Consider the following 22667-nt stretch of genomic DNA (forward strand, 5'->3'; position numbering starts at 1 on the left):
TCATTCCCCCCCGACTTCAACTCAACCAACCCTCTTGCTTTAATGAGACTATGAACCAATTCAGCACATTCTGGGGGATGACTTACAGGCTGCTGCTGTGGAGAGGCAGGGCAGGCCATGACAGGAAAGGGCTGCAGCCGAGCTGTAAAGATGAAGTTTTACTTCAGATGAAAATTATTAAAAAAAAGAAAAATGCAAATTTCACTTTTACCTCATGAATTATGTGATTTAGGTTTCTCTTTGTCCCCTCCTTTTCACAGCTGGGTTAACTTTCAGGTAGACAGAGCTAAATCAACACTTGGCCCTAGGACAAAATTTAGGGCAAGCGAAGTCATCCAGGATAATACAGTGAAAAATTAAAGCCCAGAGGGCCTGTATTTCCATCATGAACCTCCACCTAAGAAGGATCAAGTTTGTCTCTCTCTAGAGGAGCCATGGGACAAAGACCTGTTGGGGTGCAGGAAGACAACGAGCCTTCCCAATGCGGAGTTGTCAAGGTTCATATCTAAAGGGCAAAGCTTGCTCCCTTGGCCTCCTTCTTCCTGCTCCTCACTGGAGCACTGGGCCCTGGTACCTTCACAGGGCAGCGTCTCTCCAGTGATAGCCTCCAGACCAGGCTGACTCTGTCCTCTGTGGCAGCAGTGCCATTGTCCCTGGCTCAGGAAATGCCTGTCCCACTGCCTGCTGGTGGAAGGAGAGGGGTGCAGCACTGCGCTGCTGGAAGGGGAGGAGAACGAGGTGCAGGAGGCGGTGAAGGAGATAGAAGAATTGGTTCTCATGTGTCGGGGAAAGCGGCCCTCCGCCACAAATCGGGTGTTGTGTCCTCATGGTCCCTGCCTTTCCTCCTGAAAGGCACGTTCCCTCAGCAGCAGCATGGTGCTGAGACTTGTTCATCCCCTGACATGTTGTTTCATGTCACGTAACCCCTGTTTCTGCTGTGGCCCTGACACACTCTGCTCTGGCTTCCTTGTACCATCTGGGTGCATACGGAGTCAGCTGAGAATTTTCCTTTCAGACTTTGCAATACTTGATGGTGTGGAGATGCTTTAACTTCAGGAGTGCCTCTGGTCCTGTGAAACTTGAAGGAAGACCCGTGAGAGAGTTGCTGCTCAGGCTTCATTCTACCGTGCCTCGGGAGCACTGGGTTATGTTCTCCAGTCCTAGAGGAACACCATAGCATGTTTAGAGTGGCTTATACGTGAAATATCTTAAACTTTCTTCAGCTATATATAGAATTCCTTCAATTTCTATATAGACAGCAAGCAAAACAAAAGCAAGGAGATAAACTTGGGGAGAGAGAGGTGATGCTCCAAGATGAAACCAATGCAATTATTTTTAAATACCTCTCTTTTACTCTTTCTGCAGTTTATTTTTCAGGATTATTGAAATTTAAAGTGATTGTTCAGAAACCTCCTGAATTTTCCATGAGAGCTCTACAGATGTATATGCACCAGCTTTTGTAGAGGCTGCATTTTAAAATGGTTCCTTTTACAAACATAGTGCCTTCATATTTCTTTAGCTTCCCCTAGTTAAATGGCCCATATGTGAACTGGAGATTTTCCTGTTCTTTCACAGAACCTTTCACAAGTGAGCTGCAAATTTAATTCTTTAACCAAAATTAAAACAAATTAGGGGTTACTACGTGCAGAGGCTGAGGGAAGGGCTGTTGATGTGGTTGAGAGAATCTGAGTGTGAAGAAATGTGGAGAAGAATGGTGTGCAAGAGGAGATGGGAGAGACAGAGCTGTTTCTCAGTTGCAGGGAAGAATGCTCCTCTGCTGCAAAACTTGGTAGTAAGGCCATCAACCACAGCCCTAAGCCATCAAAGTCCATGAAATAGGAGTGCAGTCTGCTCAGTGACTGCTTCCAGCCAATTTCCGACTTTCTTTTTCCATCTTTCACTTCATTAGTATACCCTCATCTCTGTGAAACGCTGAATCAGTCTGTGGAACACTGAAGAAAACAGTTGTAGAATTTGGGAGTGTGAGTGTCTCTTGAGTGTTGGTGACATGGAATTTTTATGGCTGCTCAAAAATATATTTGAACTGTTTCTATTTTAAATTAGCATTGATTTAGGTAAGGCAAAAGCAACTTGCTCATCCTCTCCCTGAAATGTGTGTGTGTGACAATTAGACAGCACAGGAATAAGAATGTTTCTAAAATAAGATATAGTTCCCAACAATTTTATAATGGAAAACATGGCTCAGTTGTATCAGTTTCAATTGTTTTCCCAGCCTTTGTTTTTTGTTATTTATTCTGGTTACCCCAGATAAATGCAAATTACATATGCACCAGAGAAAGTATGTGAAATTCCATTCTGATCTGAATCTACTAAGAGAAACACTTTTTTATATTAATTTCATGGGATTTTTTTAAGAATGTACTTGGGCTCAATTAATTGCATACTTCTAAATGGTATCTGCCTTCTAATTAGTGTTAAGATGCAAAATTTCAAGTTCCATTTCAATATAGTGATTTCTGATTGAAATATCAAGATATAGAGGATGCAATAATGGAATGTTCTGTAACAAACTACACATCTGATTTAATTTCTTTGTGTTGAACAATTCTTATTTATCTGTTGCTTTTCACAACAGTGAGCAAGTACTGCTTTCTGCAATTAGAGAATGATTGAAATGAATCTATCCTGGTCGTGAAGGCAGTTGGGCAATAAATGCTTGATTACGTGCAAGAGAAAGAACATATCCTATGAGTAGATTGGCTATGATTTTTTAAAAATAATAATAAAGCCATAATGAGTGGTAAAGCACTTTTAATGGACTTGCTTGTTTCCTTTTTAAGAACTGTCAGTATAATACTGCTGGGGAGAAATGTGAGCGCTGTAAAGACGGTTATTTTGGAGATGCCACTCAAGGTTCCTGTCGGGTGTGTCCTTGCCCTTATACAAACAGGTACAGTAAAAAAGGTCATGAGTAGTCAACAAGAGGGTAAAGGGGAGGCGGGGGCGGAAAAAAAAAAGGAAAAAAAACCCAACACAAACCCCTGCTACCATAGGGAGAGAATGATCTTTTGTCTGTATTCTCGTATCACCCAACATGGTGAGGCATCAGACCCATTTGAGGCATGTTAGAGCAGCAGTAACTTGGTGCTCTGTCTCACACCATTGCCTTTTTTAATAAGCTGAGTATTCAAATTCCCACTCAGTTCCTGAACCACGAAGGCATGCTGTTCATCACCTGGGGGAGCCCCAGGCAGTTGTAATGCGCTTGTGTACAAAACCACCAGTAACTCCTTCGTAGTAAGAAGTATAAGATGGAAATCTTTGCCCTTACTGGACATATCCAGAATCTTGTTTACTGAAATGCAAGATGTAAGTTGTCTTTAGTCTCACATTTAACACCGTTACTCTGGCTAGGAGATAAGTGACAACAATGAAACAAGCCTTTTATATGACTTCAGAAAATTTAGTAAGATGCAAAAATAATATAATAACATTAAAGCTCTTAAGCACATATCTAGATTTCTGAAAGAGTATGGTTGTTCTTCAGGTGGAAGCTCTGTTTGAAGTGCAAACATACCGAGCTAGAAAAAAATGTAATTTCCTTGTACCTAATAAGGTTGCCAGGCTTTTAAAATTAGGCAGTAAATTGCATTTTAAATGCATGGTATATTTAACCACATTGGTCAGTTCTGAAAGGTGAAATGTGTTAAATAAAAACAGATATTTTTTAAAAAAACCCTAAGTTATAAATTGCTAAAGGCACCATATAGTATTTGCCAGGTGCATTAGCAAACACCAAGTAGCCTTAAGTAAGAGATTTACACTAGCAGACAAAGGACAGGTTTTTCATTTATCAGACAGCTCTCTGATAGATCTGGTTTTGACAGCATTGGCCTCTTCTGCAGGTGCTTGCCTGAGGCTGACTGAACATATCTTTAGTCATCTTTTGCTTTAAGAGTGCTGAAATACCTGGGGAGACCATAAACCTGTACAATTTCATAGCTGCACATTAGGACGGTAAATACCATTCCTGACATAGGACATGCACCCCACCTGGCACTACTGGAGTTGACAATTTTCCACGTAGTCAAATTATATGTAGTTCTTGGAGCAGACATCTGTCTTTGATACACAGACTTGCTTTATCCAACTGTACACAGATTAAAAAATGGAGATAGAAAACATGGCCTGTGTCTGCTTCATGTCCTGCCTGGCGGCAGGTTTTTCTCCCAGAGAAATCTGAATCTAGATAAGTCTGCTAGAAAGAGCAGACAAAAATGTTCATTGTGTTAACCAGATATACTCTAGAGCTCCCCAAAATGGTGCACAATTCTATTCTGCCTTGGTTAAAAAAACCCAAACAATATTAGTTATGTAAAAATATCCTCTAATGTTTCCATCCATAAAAAAAAGAAAAAAAAAAAAGCTATGCAAACTGGAGGAAATGTTGTCTAGCACAGGCTATTGATTCTTGCCTAGTGAGATAAAATAGCTACCCAGACTTGTTTTATTTACAACATCACTATTAAGGTATATTTTAGGAATTACTTTGGATAGTGAACTACTATACTCAGTCCAGAGAGTCAGGAAATGATTATTTTTTTAGTCTAAGGAAAGAATCTAGACCAAAAATATGAAACTTCAAAGAACTAGTCACAGCAATTTATCTAGAGGCAATTAAATTAGCTGAGAAGTAATTTGGTGGCATAAAAACTTTTTAATCTGAAAGTCATTTAACTGAGCTTAGCCTCTAGAGTGTAAAATCTGTTTGATGATGTGCTCACAATAATGTTTTTGCTTCTTCTCAAAGATTTGCAACTGGCTGTGTAGCAAATGGTGATGAAATTCAGTGTCTCTGCAAAGAAGGCTATACCGGAGTTCGTTGTGAACGGTAAGTGACTTGTTCCTCAAGACCAAGGTCTTTGAGAGACACCATAAAAGGAGGTATGTCCATATTGGGTAATACATGGACATATGGATATGCATAGTATGCCCATGCTTCAGGAGTATCTATTTATATGAACAGCTGCTATAATGTGGTGCTATAGTGTAACTCTAGGCGTAAACCCAACACTCTCTGAAGAAATGTAAACAATTCTCCACAGCCTATTTAGTGACTACACAGTTTTAACCAAAAAAGAGAGGTGTCAGCCTCTTTGCCTCAGTGCCCTGTGCCTTGCCTTACCCTGCACTCTTTCTGGTGATAATGTCTCCCACTGACTTTGTCCCTTTTTGAGTTAAAAACATTTTCCCAATTTTTTCCAAAGTACCTGATGGTGCTTCAGTGTTCTTAGTTATCCAACAGCAACCACGTAGCGTTTGGCACCATGCCCTTCATCCTAAATCCTGATATGCTCCACAGGTGGAAGGTGCAAACACAATGATGAAGCCATCTCTTGCTGGAACATTGCAGCAGTTTGGCAAAGCACAAGAGGAACAGCATGGCAGTTTCAGGCAGGCAGAGGAAGCAATTTCACTGTTTCAAATCCAGGGAGAATTTATGTGTAATGGAGTGGTGTTGTCTGGTTTGGAAACTTGTGGCCGAGAAGTCATGATGTCGCACCTGAAGACAGTACCTCCAGTAGCATGTTGTCTTGTGTTACCTTTGACATCTAAGCTGCAGGTTATAGACAGATTTTCTCTTCCAGATCTAGCTGTACCTCGGCTGCTCATCAGGGCCCTTTGATCACGCATTACCACCCCTGTAGGTCTTACAACAGAGTGACTTCTAGGAATATTAGCTAACCAGTCTGGAGAATATATTTTATCTATAAAATTAATTAGAGATCCCTCACACAGACTGCTCTGCTGGCAGATGGCAAGAGGAGGTATCACGCAGCAGAAAGGTGATAATGTCATTCAGTGGCATCACTGTTTGAGATCTCAACATGTGCTTGCAGTATGATCCTCCTTAATATGTGTTTTCTGGTGGGATCACAGACTGGAATGGTGTCGTTTGCTGGGTTAAGCCTTGCCAAATTCTCTATGTATGTATGTATCTGTGTGCGTTGCATTTTTTCAGATTAAGTGAATTATTCCTATGCGAGTATTATGGGAGTTCTTTTATTTTTAGAAAAAAATTCTGCAGTACTTGGAAAGATATTTTTAGCATAGTGCAGAGGATACTGTAAACCAAAAATATACCCTTTTTGTCTAAGTCAAGACATGAAATCAAATGTTCTTGAAAGTTTGTTCAGGAGAATAATTGGGGTTTTTTTGTCAAGGGAAGGTATATTTCACAAAAGGAGCTTCAAATATTTAATAAGAATTATTTGTATCTCTTTATCTAGCTGTGCTCCAGGATATTTTGGGAATCCACAAAAGTATGGAGGCTACTGTCAGAAATGTAACTGTAATACTAATGGACAGCTGGCTAGCTGTGACCGCCTGACTGGAGGTATGTGAGAGCCTATGAACATGGAAGGGAGGCTTTGTTTTCTCTCTGGGAAGCAGAGAAGGAAGGTACTTACATCAGTTTAACTGAAAAAAAAATGTACATTTATACGAAATGCAGATCTTTTCTAACAAAAAGTAAATGTTTTGTAAACAAAAATGCTATGTTTCCTAAAACATAACATCATGGCAATACAAGGGCTGTCCTGAGTAATCGAGTTCACCCTTCTAAGCCATTTTATCATGTACTTCCCTTCTTAAATACTACCAGTTTTATTTTGGTTTTCTGTTTCATGGGTATGTTTTTAAATGCATTACGGTTCTTCATCTGACATGGTGAAGCCGTATGTTGCCAGTCTGTTAATGGGCTTATGAAACTGAGCAGTCTCCATATGCCTTTTTAAAATGTATTTGGGACGGATCAGTGACATCTTCAGAGTCTGCATCAGGCACTGCCATCTTAGGTATCCAAGCTAACTGGGTTTACAGTGGAAGTTAGGAACTGCCTCTGAAGGCTGTGTTATAAATCCTGCTAAACATCATTCTGCCGTCTAAGACATCTGTGATTTTCCCAGTATCAATCACGCATGTACTGCACTACTAGTAAGCCCTTATACGAATATTATGCCACTGGCATGTGTTTGCTTTATCTATTATATGTCAGAAGTAAAGGGCCTGACCCTATATTCCTCAGACTGTTTTTAACCCAATTCACTTCAATCCTTTTGGATACTCATTTTTATTCAGAAACACATAGGCCACTGCCCCTGAAAAGGACCTTGATTCTCCCATCTTTTCATTCTCCCATAAAATTCCACTTTTCTTTCCCTGTAGGCAGCTTTTCCTCCTCAGATGTTAGTCAAGTGTCAGACTAATCACTCCTAACGTTTCCCTGCTCTTCATTTCTCTGCACTGCTCTTCATACTGCGTTCAAATGACTGCCAAGGATCACCTTATCTTTCCCTGGTCACAGAATTTAGAAAACCAGCAAGTGATGTGAACTGCTGTTGGCAGCTGGTGCAATTTTTCAATAGCTAGTTCTCATTTCATATTTCATCACTGAAGTAATACATCTTTATTATATTTATACCTTGTGTGGAACAGATCCAAGCAGTGTTTGATGTTTTGTCACTACTTTCTTTTTGAAGCAAGAGTTTGCTAGGACAAACTAATCCGTAGGGCAAAATTCAACAATCCAGTTTGTTTTCAGTTTGTCTCCAACTATATATTCAGATCAGCCATCTCTTTCTCTGCATTAGGAATAAAACCATCTGTGATCATCAGCACAGCATGTTCTAGCAGGTTTCTTGTGCATGATGTTGGGCACTTGGCCAGACTTTTTCATTTCACTATTTCTTGGCTGATGTTGTTTGTGCACAAGCTGTAATAATAGTTTTATTTAATTGGTACTTTGCAGCAACAGCCGAAATGTGTCTGGTGTTGGCTGAATTACACAACAGCAGAACTGCAGGGGTATTTGAATTTGGAATAATTTCCTTCATTCTCTTACAACTATATTCTTTGTGACTTATCTCCTTTTGACAGCAGCACTCACTATCAATCTCGTTTAACTTCCTGATGACTTAATGTGCAAGTGCCAAAGGAAATGGCACAGCTAGGCAGTTTGTTGCAGGCTGTTTCATGCTGCTGTTAAAGTTCAGGTCCAATTTTGTCACTCTAACCTCTCACAGTTGCAAGCTGTTGTTGACTCTTGACAGTAGCAGCCTATACCCTGAGCGCATCTTTTTCCTTCAGAGTAAAAGACACGCACAGCCCTTTTCATTTTCAAAAGGAGATGAGAGTTTGTCAGTAGGACAGTCCTGGTTTTGGCTGGGCTAGAGCTAGATTTCTTTTTAGTAGCTAAATAGCACTGTATTTAGGATTCAGTATGGGATTTGGTATGAGAAGAATGTTGGTAATATACTGATGGTTTTGGTTCTTACAGTGCAGACAAAGCCTTTACAGCTTCCCATGTTTTGCTAGTGTGCAGGTACACAAGAAGCTGTGAGGGAGCATAGTCAGAGTAGCAGATCCAAATGGCCAATGGATATTCCATACCATCCAGTGTCATACTCAGTGTATTATGAGGATCTGCCCAGAAGTGCTCTCTCTCTTCTGGGATTGCAGTTTTAGGACTTTCTCTGCTCCAGCATTGTAGCCATGAATGGGCTGGGCCTTGGTCAGGGGGTGGTGAGAAGTTGCACTGCATATCACTCATTTGTATATTATGTTATTATTATTATTATTACTATTTTTATTTTATTTCAGTTATTAAATTGTTTTTCTTTCAACCCACGATTCTCTTTACCTTTACTTGTCTGATTCTCTCGCCTATCCCCTGCAACAGGGGAGGGTGAGTGAGCAGCTGTGTGGTGTTTGCTCACTGGCTGGGTTAAAACCATGACAAGGACCAAGTCTGTAAAAGGGTCTTGGGCATCAAGGTGGGGAGACTTCTGCCCACTATGATGGCATTTTTAGGAGCTAGTTCCTCTGCCGCCTCCTAGAAGTTAGGATCCCAGGCTGTTACAATCCCATGTGCACCTGGAGAGCGTTAAACTTCTTATAATGGGGTTTGTAAAACAAACTAACCAAAACAGCACACTGGACAGGCAGTCACTTGTGCTAGCTTGTTGGAAAGTCTGAGGGCAATGTTTGTTATGTACCACCTGTGTCTGTGGTCCAAGCTCGATGCCTTGGGTTACATACAGTGCCTCCTTCCACTGGGGATTTCTCTCAAGCTTGATTAATCCCTTAATCTTGCAAACTGTGACAGGTATGAAGGAAGGCCATAAACATTTCTCAGTTCTTTGTGGGCAAGATGTCCTTTGAGGTAGCATAATCTGTGGTTTGAATGTGGACGCTAAAGTAGATAAAGGGGTTTGAACCTATGTTCTGGGTAAAGTGCTTTAACAATATAGCCTTGGCTCCAATCCCAGTGGTGTTATTCTCGGCAAATTCTAGAAATGCATTCAGCACACTTGATGTGAGAGAACATCCTGCTGCTACCCAAGTGGCATATATTTGGGGGGGGGAGGCGGTGTCCAGTCAGTTTCCTTTGAGGCACTCAAGCCTCCTGGGCATTTCAGCTCATTCACAGCGGGTCTGGATTCGTGAAAGGGCAGCACCGTGTTTCAATGGCCAGCAACCATGAAAAGTGAGGGCAAAAATGCAACAGTAGTATTTCCACAAGAAAACTCTGGTTACTGATGACAGTCTTGTGATTTCAGAATGTTTCAATAACGAACCAAAAGATGTGGATCCCAATGAAGATTGTGACCGTAAGTAATAAAATCAAACTGCACTTAGATTGCTACCTGCTGACTTCAGACATATACTGATGACTCTTTTAAGGGTGGCAGAGTATAAAAAGGACTGACAGTGTCCTATAATGAATGTTTTAAAAGCAAACATTCAACCAAACACTTGGAAAAATTATAAAAGAGGTCAGCTAGCCAGATATAGGTGGGACCCCCTCCTTATTTCTGGGTTTGGTCATGCTCCTTAATACCATGGGCTTTGTTGTTGCCTTTGTTCTTCTGGTAGCACCAGGTGACAAGCATCAAAGGGTTTCCATTGCTTCTCTTTTATTAATGTGCTCAGTGAAATGTTCTCTGCACCAAAAGTCAATAATTTGTATTGTTTTCTTTTGCTCGTGCTCCCTCCAGCTTGTGATAGCTGTGTAATTACACTGCTGAAGGATTTGAGCACAATAGGTGACGAGCTTCAGCTGATTAAGTCTCAGCTGCAAAACATCCATGCGAATACCCACACACTGGAGCAGATGAGACGTCTGGAAACACGCATTAAGGACTTAAAGGTAGGAGCACATAAACAGAAAAGTGGATTTCAGGTTAAGCAAATAAGAGCTGAACCTAGGAATTTATGCCATCTTTTTTTCAGTTTCCAAGGAAACATACATGAACTTTTGATTTCAAATACCAGATCCTGACAGTACTAGTCTTCACCTGTTGGAAGAAAGCTGTTGTTTCCGTGTCATGGTCTGAAAGAGAGTCAGAATTGTTGTCTCACAAGCAGAGTTCAATGCCCGGTGTGCAATAAGCCAATACACAGACAGAGCTGAGATATTGTTTATTGCATGTCTATGCAGAGATAGGTGCTAGGTGGCAATTCCACAAAGCTAGCACACCCAGTTTCAGTCACATTGTGTATTTATACAGTTTAAAATGCTAGTGGCACATCCTTGTAATCCTATAGTTGGTTAGTTTTCATCTCTTAACTGCAGTTGGTTAGTTCCTTTTCTCGTTCAACTGAAAACCAGTGTTGCTTAAATTTCCTATGCATGCTTGGTAAGTGGGGGTCTTAATTCAGGAGGGTTGTCACAACACTTGGAGGTGTGATTTTTAGTATTATAATTATATTAAAATGAGGATAGGTAACTTTCACACAGTACTAATTAGTAACTTGGCTGACTACCCCAAACATACTGATTATTTTCCAGGATGTCCCCATCTTCAAGGGTAAATCTAACAAATCTTAAGTGATTAAAAAGTTTTTCTCAACAATCCCAAGGACAGTAATCCAAATCTACACAGAGAGAACATATTTGTTATGTTAGTTCTAGCTTCACTTGCAACAGAATCTCTCTTTTTCCAAGGCCTGTTCACCTTGAAAGCTATGTCTTTGAGATTTCCCTATAGCTCTGTGTTTTTCCAGCACTTACGTCTCTGCATTACTGAAAAAAACCCAGCATTCCAATTGCCAATACCAAAATTCATTTAAAAAAAAAAAGTTCTTTGGTTGGAATAGCAGCTGCTATCCTCACGGATAAAAAAGCCTAGGTTTTGGGCAGCAATTGGTCAGCCTTCATGGAAATAATGCAGCTTTTATTTACCTTGGTAAGGATCTGACCCAGTGAATTTTTGCATTTTGTCTTCTGTGCGTGGGTGATTTATTGGATCTTTTTTTTTTTCATTTCAGGTGTTGCTGAACAATTACCGTTCTGTTGTTCATAATCAGGGTTCAAAGGTAGATGAGTTGGAGACAGAATTCATTAACCTAAATCATTATGTAAATGCTCTCCAGGAAAAGGTGACTTACCAAATCGATTTAAAAATACACATCTCTTGACTACATATTAGCATGCTGTATCCAGATATTTTTAATCTAATCAGTTTTTTCTCTTGCTAGGCTGAAATGAACTACAAAGCAGCTGAGATATTGTTTAATAATTTTGGCCAAACTCAACAGAAAGGAAAAGACTTGGTTTCACGAATACAAATAGTTGTCAACAATATCCAAGGTAAAAATAGTTTCTAACTCCACAACATGTTTTGTTTTATGGAATCTTTTCAGTTTATTTACAGTGTTCTTAATTAAGCATGAGAGGTTTTCGTAGAAAACAATTTCATAAATCAGAATTTGGACGTAGCTGTGGAATTCACTCTTTCTATTGTAAATCTAATATATAATGTTAGTTTAGGAGCCTACCTTCCCCATGTTGTGAATAGGGACAGAGAAGCTTTGCCACAGGGACATTTAGAGCAACAAATTGACTACTTGACTTTAGTCTGACTTCAGTCTGGGTTGCTATCACACGCTCTTTTAAGTTAGAAGCTTAAATTTTTTTGCTGTGAACTCGGTCATTTGGGACAAATTTCAAGCTCAGTGCCATCTTATTAGCTCTGGATACTTTTCAGCTTAACACAGTTAATGCAAAATGGATCTCCTTCATTAAGGAATTCAGGAATAGGCATGTCTTTTTGAGAAAAGACAGCAGCCTTATAATGTGTGTCTTTTGCATAGGCTTAAGCACATTGTCTCTTTGACAATACTTTTTTCAGTGCTCTTGGAACAAATAGCTGGTACAAGTGCAGAAGGTAACAACTTGCCCTTGGGAGACGCTGCCAAAGAACTGGCCGAAGCTCAACGCATGATGACGGAGATGCGAAACCGCAGCTTTGGCCAACTTCAAGCAGAGGCAGAGAAGGAGCGAACAGAAGCTCAGCTGCGTAAGGGCTTGTTCTCTCAGTTTCTTACTCTCTCAAAAGATCAACCTGCAATCTGAAGCATTATTGATTCTTTGGGATGGAGTGCAGGGAGAAGGATTTTCCAGTGTATCCCTGGGATCTGTAGCAGTCATTAGTCAACAGGAAAGTGGTAGTTCCAGAGGAGATTTAAAGGCATTTTTAGTTTGTTATGGAAGAGATGGAGTTGAACTGGGGAAGAAACCCAGTGGATTCTTCTTTCATAACTAAATCAATCTCAGTAAAATAAAGATGTAGCCAATCCTAATAAACATATGCAGTGCTTCTATGTACTATAATATACAGTACACACATATATTTTAGAGGAATTACAGGTGTAATTTAACAACAGATTTTCAGAAGCTGCTAGAGTAGTCCAAGGACCAGCTCATACAAAGATAAAGGAAGTTCAGAAGTTGTAGTTGCACAAGTTGTACTCTCTTTTATGTTCCCTGCATGTATTTGACTGGGACATTCAGAAACCTGATTCTGGATATCAGAAACAGCAAGAACAGCAAAGTCACATGCTTATCTCCTAACCAGGTGCATAGTTGAAGAATGTGAAAGACCTTACAAGTGATAGTAATTTCGCCTAACTTTGGACTTTGATACCTACCTCTGAGTAACTCTTCTGTATCCTATCTTGGAGGCAGTGAAATGGGCACTCTTAAGAGTGTGATTCATTTAAACTCTTTTATGTTTCTACCTTCTTTGAGATTAAATGTGCCTGTATCTCTCCGTTGATTACAGAGGAAGCTTTGATGACTAGCGCAGATGTAGACGTTTACACTGTAGATGAAATAATTGATGAAATTGTTAGTTCCATATAAAAAAACAGTATTGGCAGATCTTCTGCATTCTTAGTTAATTTAGAAATAGCCAAATAAATGTTCATCTGTGCTCTGTGTCTGCAGCAGCAAACTTGTGAGCAGGTTTGATCCCGTGAGATGCTGAATAGCATTTCTGCTATATTAATGCTGAAACTAGTGCTGCAAAGTTTGCTCAGTATTGCAGACAACCACAGCTTTCTAATCCTAAATGTCAAACCCTTTTGAAGGAAGTTTGTTCTGCTTCCCTTCTTCCCTGAACAAAACTTTTCTTTCTGGTCCTGATACTGCAGTATTGGCACGTATTAAGAATGAACTACAGAAATACCACCAAGAAAATAATGGGCTTATCAAAATTGTGAGGGATTCGTTGAATGAATATGAATCCAAAATCACTGACCTTCGTGAAGCTCTGAATGAGGCAATGGGACAAATCAAGCAGGCTGAAAACTTAAACAGAGATAATGGAGTTCTGTTGGAAGACATTAAGGTAACATTGGGGTTCGGGAGAAGAAAGTTAAACAGGCGATAAGAAGTGCTTTTGATGGCTGCTTTTGACCTTGCAAAGCCAAGTAGCACAAGTTGTTTAGACTTTCTCCAAGGTCTCTTTCCATCTTTTGATGTATGTATGCACAAGTATAAATGTAATCTATCTCACCTGTGGCCTCTTTATGTGACCAGGACAGCATGACCAAGATACAGCTCTGAGGAGAGTAGTTTCTGCCTAGCCCTTCTCTTTAACTCCCACTAGCCTTTTTGTTTCTTATTCTAGATCAAATTCCTGCAGCTGATGTACTTTTTGTAGTAAGTTCCTTAAAGTATTTAGCTTTAACAGGCATGAAAGATGGGAGCAATAATGTGTACAATACTGTTAAATTATTTGGGATTAATATTCTCCAGAACTGCTTCCAAGGTCTCATCAGAAAGGTGACAAGAAACAGCTGTCATTCCTGAGCAATGCTTGATTTTTAGAGACTGTGAAATAAGAAATAAGGGTGTGCTGCAGGACCCATTCTTTTAAATTAATTGTGATTTTGATGAAATTTATCACTGTTCTAGCACAGTCATATTAATCTAGTTTGCTAACGCTGCTTGAACAAAAGAATTTCTGCATTCAACTGTCCCTTTCAATATTTAATTATACCTTTACGTACATGGACTGTACAATACATGTGCCACACAAGTATGCACAGTTGTGTTAAAAGTTGGATGCATCTGTACAAGTCATAAATCTCCTGATACACTTCTCTGATAGAGAGAGATCTGACACGTTACAATGATAGAAACCCAGCTGAAGGGACGTAATGCATCCTTACCTGCAACGCCACTTGTCTGGCTGTGTTTGTGGTGTGCCATTACCCCCAAGCTGTGCTGTGGCTTGTCACAGGGCTGCTCTAGGCCAAGGAGCTTCATTCCCCTCAGAGTTTTCAGGAGGATAAGGTGGGGCGGTTTCACACCCCTGTTCTGGTAAGATCCCCAGATGAAGGGATAGTGTCATCATTTTATTTCTGCCTTCGAGAGAAGAGAAAAGATCAGGATAGTCACCAGGGAGCTGTTTTTAAAGTTTCCAGGGTCGAAGTTTCCAGATGTGAGAGATCAGACACTTAGATGGTCTGTCCTGACAGTTCATCTCAGCTAACCTGTACTACTTTCACGTTGAGTGCTAATGACTGAACTACTGTAGCCTGCAGCTCAGCTGTATTCTATAGTACTGCAGACTCCTGAGTTTTCTCGCTCTTCTAAGCCGTAGGATAGCATTAGTCCCTAACAGTATAGGCATCTGGTTAACAAAGCAATAGTACCTTTGGTAAATCCTATTGCAAACTAGATTAGGTAGATACGGTTTTCCCTGCCTTTCATTTTTAACCCCATTGCATGTTATTCGACCTTTCATTTTTCCCCAGAAACGGATCGAGGAGACAAATGTGCAACAGAATGGCATCTTGGATATTCTGAGCTCTGCCCGATCTTCCCTGACGCAAGCTAACAGTGTACTTGGATTATTGCAAAAAAGCAAAGAGGTATCGTTAACCTTCTTAAGTTAAGGTTAAAAACCCCTGTATCTTGCTGTCACTGTAATGGGTGGCATAGCTCAGCAGGTAGGACATGAGGCTTATCTGAGCCTCACAGAAAGGGGAGGATCTCACAGCCCATCCTGGGTGCAAGAGGAGCTTGCCTATACAGGTTTCCGTAAGAGAAGCTTGTTGAGGGTTGTGATGTGTCCGACGAAGGCACTGAGCTGCAGGTATCTGAATTTAGGAGAATATCTGTGAGAAATACCACAAGTGGTTGTGCTATTCTTCTGTTTCTTTCTGGGCAATTGCTTTTAGCCACTGTCAGAGACAGGATACTGGGCTAGAAGGGTCTTTGGTCTGACTCAGTTTTTACATAAAGGGTATAGAAGCATAATGTAATGACGAGCAGTTGTTTCCAGTAATCTGCAGAGTAAGTTGGAAGGGAACGTTTTTCCTCTTGGTCTCCTCAGGTGCAAGTTATGTGTAACACCGAGGGAGATGAGGACAAAATCAAACATGTATGAATACAAATAAAATTTTATCTTTATAAACCTGCAGGAATATGAAAGCCTGGCTGCTCAGCTGGATGGAGCAAGGAAGGATATGAATGAAAAGCTGACAAATCACTCCTTATCAGCAAGCAAAGAACCGCTGGTGGTGAGGGCTGAGGAACATGCCAAATCTTTGCAAGACTTGGCAAAACAACTGGAAGAGTATGTTGCCCTTCCCGTAAATGAACAATTTTTGTACATGACATCCATGGTTGCAATGCTCTGTCTGTAACTTCACTTGCTTTAATGGACATTTACAAAGTCAGAAAGAAATTTAATCTTTTTCTGCTTCTTCATGATGCAGAGATATTTTATTTTTTCCCCACAAACTGCATCTTCCTGTAGTTTTCCTTATTTTTTTTCCCAGCAGTGGAGACTCCCATAATACAGTTTTATATTACTGCACTAACACTTCATTAACTTCTTACTAGCAAGAGAAAATCCTCATGTGCAGAGCGGGAAGATGTTTAGAATATCTTTTTTGTAGTGTTATTTCCTGTACTTGTACTCAGGGATACTTTTATGATGTCAATGAATTGGGGTAAATAATTGGAAGAAATGCTATCTTGGCAGAGTCTTCAGACACACCTGTTTAGCATTAGTGAGGAAGACTTCCTCTAGTTTTCTCATTTTTCAAGGAATCTTCTAGAAAGGCAAAAATATGATAAACATTATATGAATCAAGTGTTTCTCTCCCTGTTACTTGTACTTTACTTTGGACTTAGGAGTGAGGTTTTGGAGGCCTTCTCTGGTACACCATTACGCTAACTAGAAACTCTCAAAAAGTTAAATTCCAAAATATCTAACTCAGCTGGAAAATTCTTGCTTAAAAACCCATTTTCGTTAATTTTTGTTAGTTTTCAGTGTGATTTTTTTCCCATTAAGAAGACACTCTTCTCACAAATACAAGGCAGCTAATACTGGGCAGTTGCATAGCTCACAGGGAGTGGGTAGAAGAGATTTTTTCTGTTGTTTCTGATTCCAGAGCTGCTGCATGGGTTCTTGGGGAAAACACAAGAGGTCTTGTAGTTGCTCCATCTTGGGCTCCTTCTGCCACTCCTGTAGGATGCTGGAGCAGCCAGAGGTGATCTGGAAGTGGCAGTTCTCTGAACTCCTCTGAACTGAATTGTGTTTGGGGGGGGCTGTGATCAAGGTGGCTTATTGGCCTTGTGCCTTGGTGAATTATCATGATCTTAATAATTTAAAGACTCTCTTGGAGGCTTTTCCAAGCACCTGAGCTTATCCCATCTTTTGAAGAATCTTTTCATATTGGTCTGCCTCCAAGTTTGACATTTTTGCAGAATGAAATTACAGATTTAACTGAAAAATATTGTCTGTATTGGCATTGATTTGAAAATACTGAGTTCAGGTGGATTCAGAATACTTCTCAAAGTCAACAGTCTTTGCAGAAGGCTGCATTTTTCACCCTTTCCCCACAGAATAAAGAACAGTGCCAGGAAGGACGAGCTGGTAGGCTGTGCTGTGGAAGCTTCTACTGCCTATGACAGTATTATTAATGCCATCAAAGCGGCAGAGGAAGCAGCCAACAAAGCTGGGAATGCAGGTGACTCAGCTTTATTGGTAAGTACCCATAAGTGGCCAAATGGTAACCTTGTTACACCTAGATTTATTTTTTTTTTTAACTATCAGAGAGGCACCAAAAAAAAGACATGTGGGTCTTGGCATGCTTTGTTTGTCTGCGGCCATTATATGAGCTGCTGTTCTGCATGTTCATGAATTAGTCTTGGTTCAGCACTAAACAGGCTAGTTACTACCTTTCTGATGAGGCTGTCCATATGAATGCTAACTGTTCCTTTCAGTGCAAAATAAAGAGATCTGTATAAGGCAAGCCTGGTAATCACTGAAGCTGATTTCAGGTCTTCTCTTTTGCTTTGTACCAGTAATACCCACAAGCTGTTCAGCAGAGTAGTAGCATCTAACATCTGTTTGCTAGTAATTTCTTCCTAATGCCTGAAAATCTGTCAGAAGTTTGCTAAAGACCAAGGTTTTATTGTGCTTAAATTAACCTTGATAATTGTTGTTAACGGTGGTGTTCTTTACATGAAATCTCTGCTCTTGTATAGTTTGTGGGTTTGTTGTTTTTTTTTTTTTTTTAAGTGGATTGGGCTATCTCTTTCACTCTTTATATTTTAGTGTAATTACTAAAGCAATCTTACAGTAGCATGCTTCTATTACCAGACTGTGACGAGAGAAGACCTATCAGGAAAAGCTGCAAGGTTAAAAACTGAGAGTGGTACACTCTTGAATCAAGCACAGGAGACTGAAAGGACATTGAAAGGTACAAAGAAAGAAAGTGATGGTAGAAAAGTTGGCACAGCATGAGAAGCTTTCATTGAACCATAAATTTTCACAGTTCAGCAAAGCTCTGGAGCATGTATTTAACCAGCAGAGGCTAGTTCCATTACAATGGGACATCTTCTCATGGTTATTTCCAATGTCAAAAAGGCAAGAAAGTGGATTTCCTACCTCTGCTGTGCTATATACCTTTGCAGTACTCCTTTGCCTTCTACTTGTTTTGCAGTGCATTCAATGCTCAGTGGAAACATGAGCTGTGTAAGAGTGCAGACTGGTGCTAGGACACCACCTGTCCAACAGCGAGGTGGTATTTTTGTTTAAAATTCTTACAGGGCATTCACTGTTTTGTAGCTATTGGTCCAGCCCTTGAAGACATAAAGCAAAGGCTTGATGTTGCTGATGGAAAGAAGAATACATTGCAAATTGATCTTGTCACTCTGCAAAATAATCTCAATGGGATAAACAGAGGTCAGTTACTTACTGATCACTTCTATTTTGCCTCTTTCATCTATTACTATAAGAATATGCACATGCATTTGTGTGTGTTTCAGGTGACATCGACAGCATCATCACCAGTGCAAAGAGTATGGTAAAAAGTGCCGAGGATGTCACAACTAATGTATTGGATGAACTGCTCCCAATTCAAGTAGATGTGGAAAAAATGAAGAGTACCTATGGAAGCACACAGAGCGCTGGCTTCAGTAAAGCACTGATGGAGGCAAACAATTCAGGTATTGCAGGTGTTATCCGAGACCTGCCAAGACACTGTTAGGTCAACATGGCCAGTTTAGCTGCAGAAATTTTAGTCATTCAGAAGTTAAGCACCTAGCCTAACCTAGCATTCTGAGCTTCCTTTATTGCTGGTAGAAAGGGACAGGTACAGCAGAAGGTGATTCAGGACATCCTGTGGTATGTGTTAAAAGCTGATACCATGACTGTTCTCTAAAGACTTGGAGGCCAGTGACTAGCAGGGTACCTCAGGGTTCAGTACTGGGTCCAATCCCATTTAACGTCTTCATTAATGGTCTGGATGATGAGATGGAGTGTACCCTCCACAAATTTGCTGATGACACAAAACTGGGAGGAGTGGCTGATACAGCAGAGGGTTGTGCTGCCATACGGATGGCCCTCAGCAGGCTGCAGGAATGGGCTGACAGGAACCTCATGAAGTTCAACCAGGAGAAGTCCTGCACCTGAGGAGAAACAACCTCATGCACCAGTACATGCTGGGGGGCAGCCAAGCTGGAAAGCGGCTTTGCAAAAAAGGACCTAGGGGTCCAGTATGAGCCAGCAATGTGCCCTTGCGGCAAAGGCTGAAACACAGGAGGTTCGCTCTGAACATCAAGAAACTTTTTTACTGTGAGGATGACCGAGCACTGGCATAGGTTGCCCAGGGAGGTTGTAGAGTCGCCATCCTTGGAGATATTCAAAAGCTGTCTAGACGAGATTCTGGGCAGCTGGCTCTGGGTAGCCCTGATTGAGCACAGGGGTTGGACAAGGTGACCTCCAGAGGTCTTTCCAACCTCAGTCACTCTGTGATTCTGTGATTTTCTACTACACCGTCTAGAGAAGAGACCTAGACAATTAGGTTTAGGCTAGGTATCTCTTAGCTGAAATTAAGTAAAATGGATTGCATAGAGCCTGTGCTGAATACAAAATAAGAGAGAATCACAATCCCAAACAGCATCTTTTTTCATCTTTTCAGCAACTTTGTCTAAGTCAAGTGAGAAAAAACGTTGTAAATAAGATAAATATGAGAGCTAGCCCTACATGTTATTGCAGAGTCATAAGTCATCCCTGCAGTTACAAGACCGACTTAGAAGTCTTATTTAGACATATGTCTTCAACAGTGGCAGCAGGAGATGCTGTTCAGTGGATGCACATAAGCCTGACCCCTTGTCTGCTGTCCATTATCCTCATCCTTCCCCAGAATCCACAGTCACTGGCTAATAATATTAGAGAGCACATCCCTGTCTGCTCTATTCAATATTTTTTTTCTGGACCTGAATTTATCTGATATGTTTTTGGAAGTGCTGATTCTGTCTGCTTTGGCAAATACCTTTGGTGACAAATTCCAGAGGTACAATAACCTCTGTATAAACTGATAGTTTCTGTGAGGGCTTCCTAATGTTGTAGGACTAATGAAAACAGTTCTGTCATCACCCTGCTCACTGCTTTTCTGATAATTGTGTAGTGATATCGTATTTTTGCATGTTTTCCTCCTCCTTTCTATTGTCAATGATTTTTTGTCTTTCATTGCAGTAAAAAAATTGACAAACAAACTTCCAGATCTCTTCAGCAAGATCGAGAGTATCAACCAACAGCTGATGCCAATAAGCAATATCTCTGAGAACGTAAATCGCATAAGAGAGCTGATTCAGCAGGCAAGAGATGCTGCAAATAAGGTCTGTCCTGAACATTGCAATCATGCTTGACCTCAGTGGTTTGGACACACAGCAGTACTTTTGTTCCTCTTTCTCTTTCTTAATAATTTTGTTAAAATGTGTGTGAAAGACCAGGCATAAATTTAATTCAACAGCACCACCCAGCACTTAAAGTAGCTGTGATGACAGGAAGCGTAATAATTTGCACATAAAAATGAGTGGATGCAGTAGCATCCTGCTCCATCCTCCTCCCATTGATTTTTTTTTTTTTTTTTTTTGCAGGGTATCTCTGCAATACTTATCTGTACAATAGCCTCTTGCCTTCCAAGGTACATTGTGCTGGCTTTGGCAGCAGGGGTGAAGTCAGCTCTGCAGCTTAGAGGCAGAGCTCTCCACCCATGCATGGCCAGTTGAATGCTGACACTGCCAAAGAAGTTGTGTAGCCCTGTGCTCTCATGTCTCCAGCTGCCCCAAGATGTTAGGAGTTGGCAACTAGCATCTTCTTATTAGACTGCCCTTTCTTCGTTTAAGCAACTGCTGTAGTGGCTGAAGGGATAATGTGGTCTCAGGTCCCTGAGAAGCATCCCTGAGGTCATCCCAAATAACCTACAGCTACAATGAGTAATAAGAAGCTGTGAGGATGGTGTAAATAGCTGTAAGAGGATGTGTCTTTGTTAATATCAGAAGTGCATTATCATTTCCAATAGACAGTCAAGTCAAGCTAAGTGAAGCATTCGATGTGTATGTAGACATCTAAATAATTCATAGGCTTCCTCTTTAGAGCTGCAGGGCACGTCCTTCCCTGTCTGTGTATTGAAGGTAACAATTACTTGACTGAGGCATGGTAAGGCTTGATTAATTGATGTCTGGAGTAAAAAAGTGCTGTGTTAAGTGATAAGTATTGATAATGCAGCATACTGTATTATTCAGTCTGTTTCCGGATTGTATTGTTTGGTAGGATCAGAGTCCAAATCTGTTGTAATTGATGGCTGTAACATGACTAGAATATGTAATAGGTTAATTTGCGATTAAACACAACAGTGAAATAAGTAGGAGTAGTAGCAATAGACAATTATAACAAAACTCAGTATGTTTTTCTTAACAGGTTGCTATTCCTATGAGGTTCAATGGCAGCTCTGGTGTAGAGGTTCGACCTCCAAGCAACCTTGAAGATCTGAAAGGCTATACTTCACTTTCTTTCTTTCTCCAAAGACCTCAGACAAGATCAGACACTCCCCAGAGGGCATCAAATAAGTTTGTACTGTACCTGGGTAATAAAGATGTAGGTATATTTTGAGATTTAATCTGATTTTTAGAACAGACAACAGACTTTGAGAAACAAATGGGAGATGATTTATTTTGACTGAAGTTTATAGCTGCTGTTGGCCCCTTTCTTCGTAATTGCCATTATGTGGTGGCAGAAGTGTTTTGTGAAGAACAGTTCATTCCTCTACTGGCAAAGTAACTTGTTGGGTGACTGACTGCTTTGCCCTTTGATGCTTTGCTGTTTTGCTCCTTTGAACATTACTTCTCAGTCATGGATACCCTCACAGTCTTGTCAGAACTGACAGTTTCTGCAGCAGTCAGCACAAACTCAGCCCAACTCCTGCCTCAGAGCTTTGACTCTTTTCACAGTATAAGTCACTGTGAGTTTCTCTGTTTGGTTAAAAAAAAAAAAAAGTGATCAGTTTTAAAATTCAGTCCTTCAGCTCTTAATTTCTTTCTCTTCTGAAGATGCAGAACAGTGCAGACTTGATTGTGCATTCAGACTTCCTCATGCACCATCAAACATTTTTAAAAGTTCCTGTATGCGGTTCCTTAATATGTATTTTTAAGTCTTGTTATCTGACAGCAGCTGTATCTGTAGTGAGTCCTGTGCATACACAGAAAACTGTTTAAAGGTAGTTGTTCTACACTGGATTTCACCTTTTCATCCCCCAAATATCTGGCCAGGATATCTATTGACAGCATTTTAATTGTTACTTGTGAAATATGGTATGTTGGAGAAATAAAATATTAATTGTTTGGGAACATGTCTGCTCCTGGTCACCTCAGTAGGAACCATTGTCCTTGACTGAGTGTTGTTATGAACATCTTTTTTATTTCACAGATGTTGAATCTAATTTTTAGTAAAAGTGTCATGTTTTTATGGCTTTAGCTGGGAGATGTTACAAATGTGAAAATTATTTTAGCTACTATTGTTATAAAAATAAAAAGCCACACATGACTTTTCAAT

The 22667-nt window shown here is 40.3% G+C and overlaps 1 protein-coding gene across 1 annotated transcript in view; it reads left to right on the forward strand.

The window, feature by feature from the left end:
• Positions 1 to 22667, forward strand: part of LOC104470190 (laminin subunit alpha-3-like) — a gene marked incomplete at both ends in the record, with an annotated part of 47202 nt that overhangs the window by 10056 nt on the left and 14479 nt on the right. Inside the window, 17 exons of the mRNA XM_010085024.1 lie at positions 2802 to 2911; positions 4772 to 4852; positions 6252 to 6358; positions 9582 to 9632; positions 10020 to 10171; positions 11293 to 11403; positions 11503 to 11614; positions 12156 to 12323; positions 13459 to 13655; positions 15070 to 15186; positions 15739 to 15893; positions 17171 to 17312; positions 17931 to 18030; positions 18399 to 18515; positions 18599 to 18778; positions 20310 to 20452; positions 21537 to 21713. Of these exons, the coding sequence (XP_010083326.1) occupies positions 2802 to 2911; positions 4772 to 4852; positions 6252 to 6358; positions 9582 to 9632; positions 10020 to 10171; positions 11293 to 11403; positions 11503 to 11614; positions 12156 to 12323; positions 13459 to 13655; positions 15070 to 15186; positions 15739 to 15893; positions 17171 to 17312; positions 17931 to 18030; positions 18399 to 18515; positions 18599 to 18778; positions 20310 to 20452; positions 21537 to 21713 (2220 nt within the window). The remainder of the gene's footprint in view (positions 1 to 2801; positions 2912 to 4771; positions 4853 to 6251; positions 6359 to 9581; positions 9633 to 10019; positions 10172 to 11292; positions 11404 to 11502; positions 11615 to 12155; positions 12324 to 13458; positions 13656 to 15069; positions 15187 to 15738; positions 15894 to 17170; positions 17313 to 17930; positions 18031 to 18398; positions 18516 to 18598; positions 18779 to 20309; positions 20453 to 21536; positions 21714 to 22667) is intronic.

This window comes from Pterocles gutturalis, unplaced genomic scaffold, assembly GCF_000699245.1.
Source record: "Pterocles gutturalis isolate BGI_N339 unplaced genomic scaffold, ASM69924v1 scaffold27205, whole genome shotgun sequence".
In the NCBI taxonomy this organism is placed as follows: Eukaryota; Metazoa; Chordata; class Aves; order Pterocliformes; family Pteroclidae; genus Pterocles; species Pterocles gutturalis.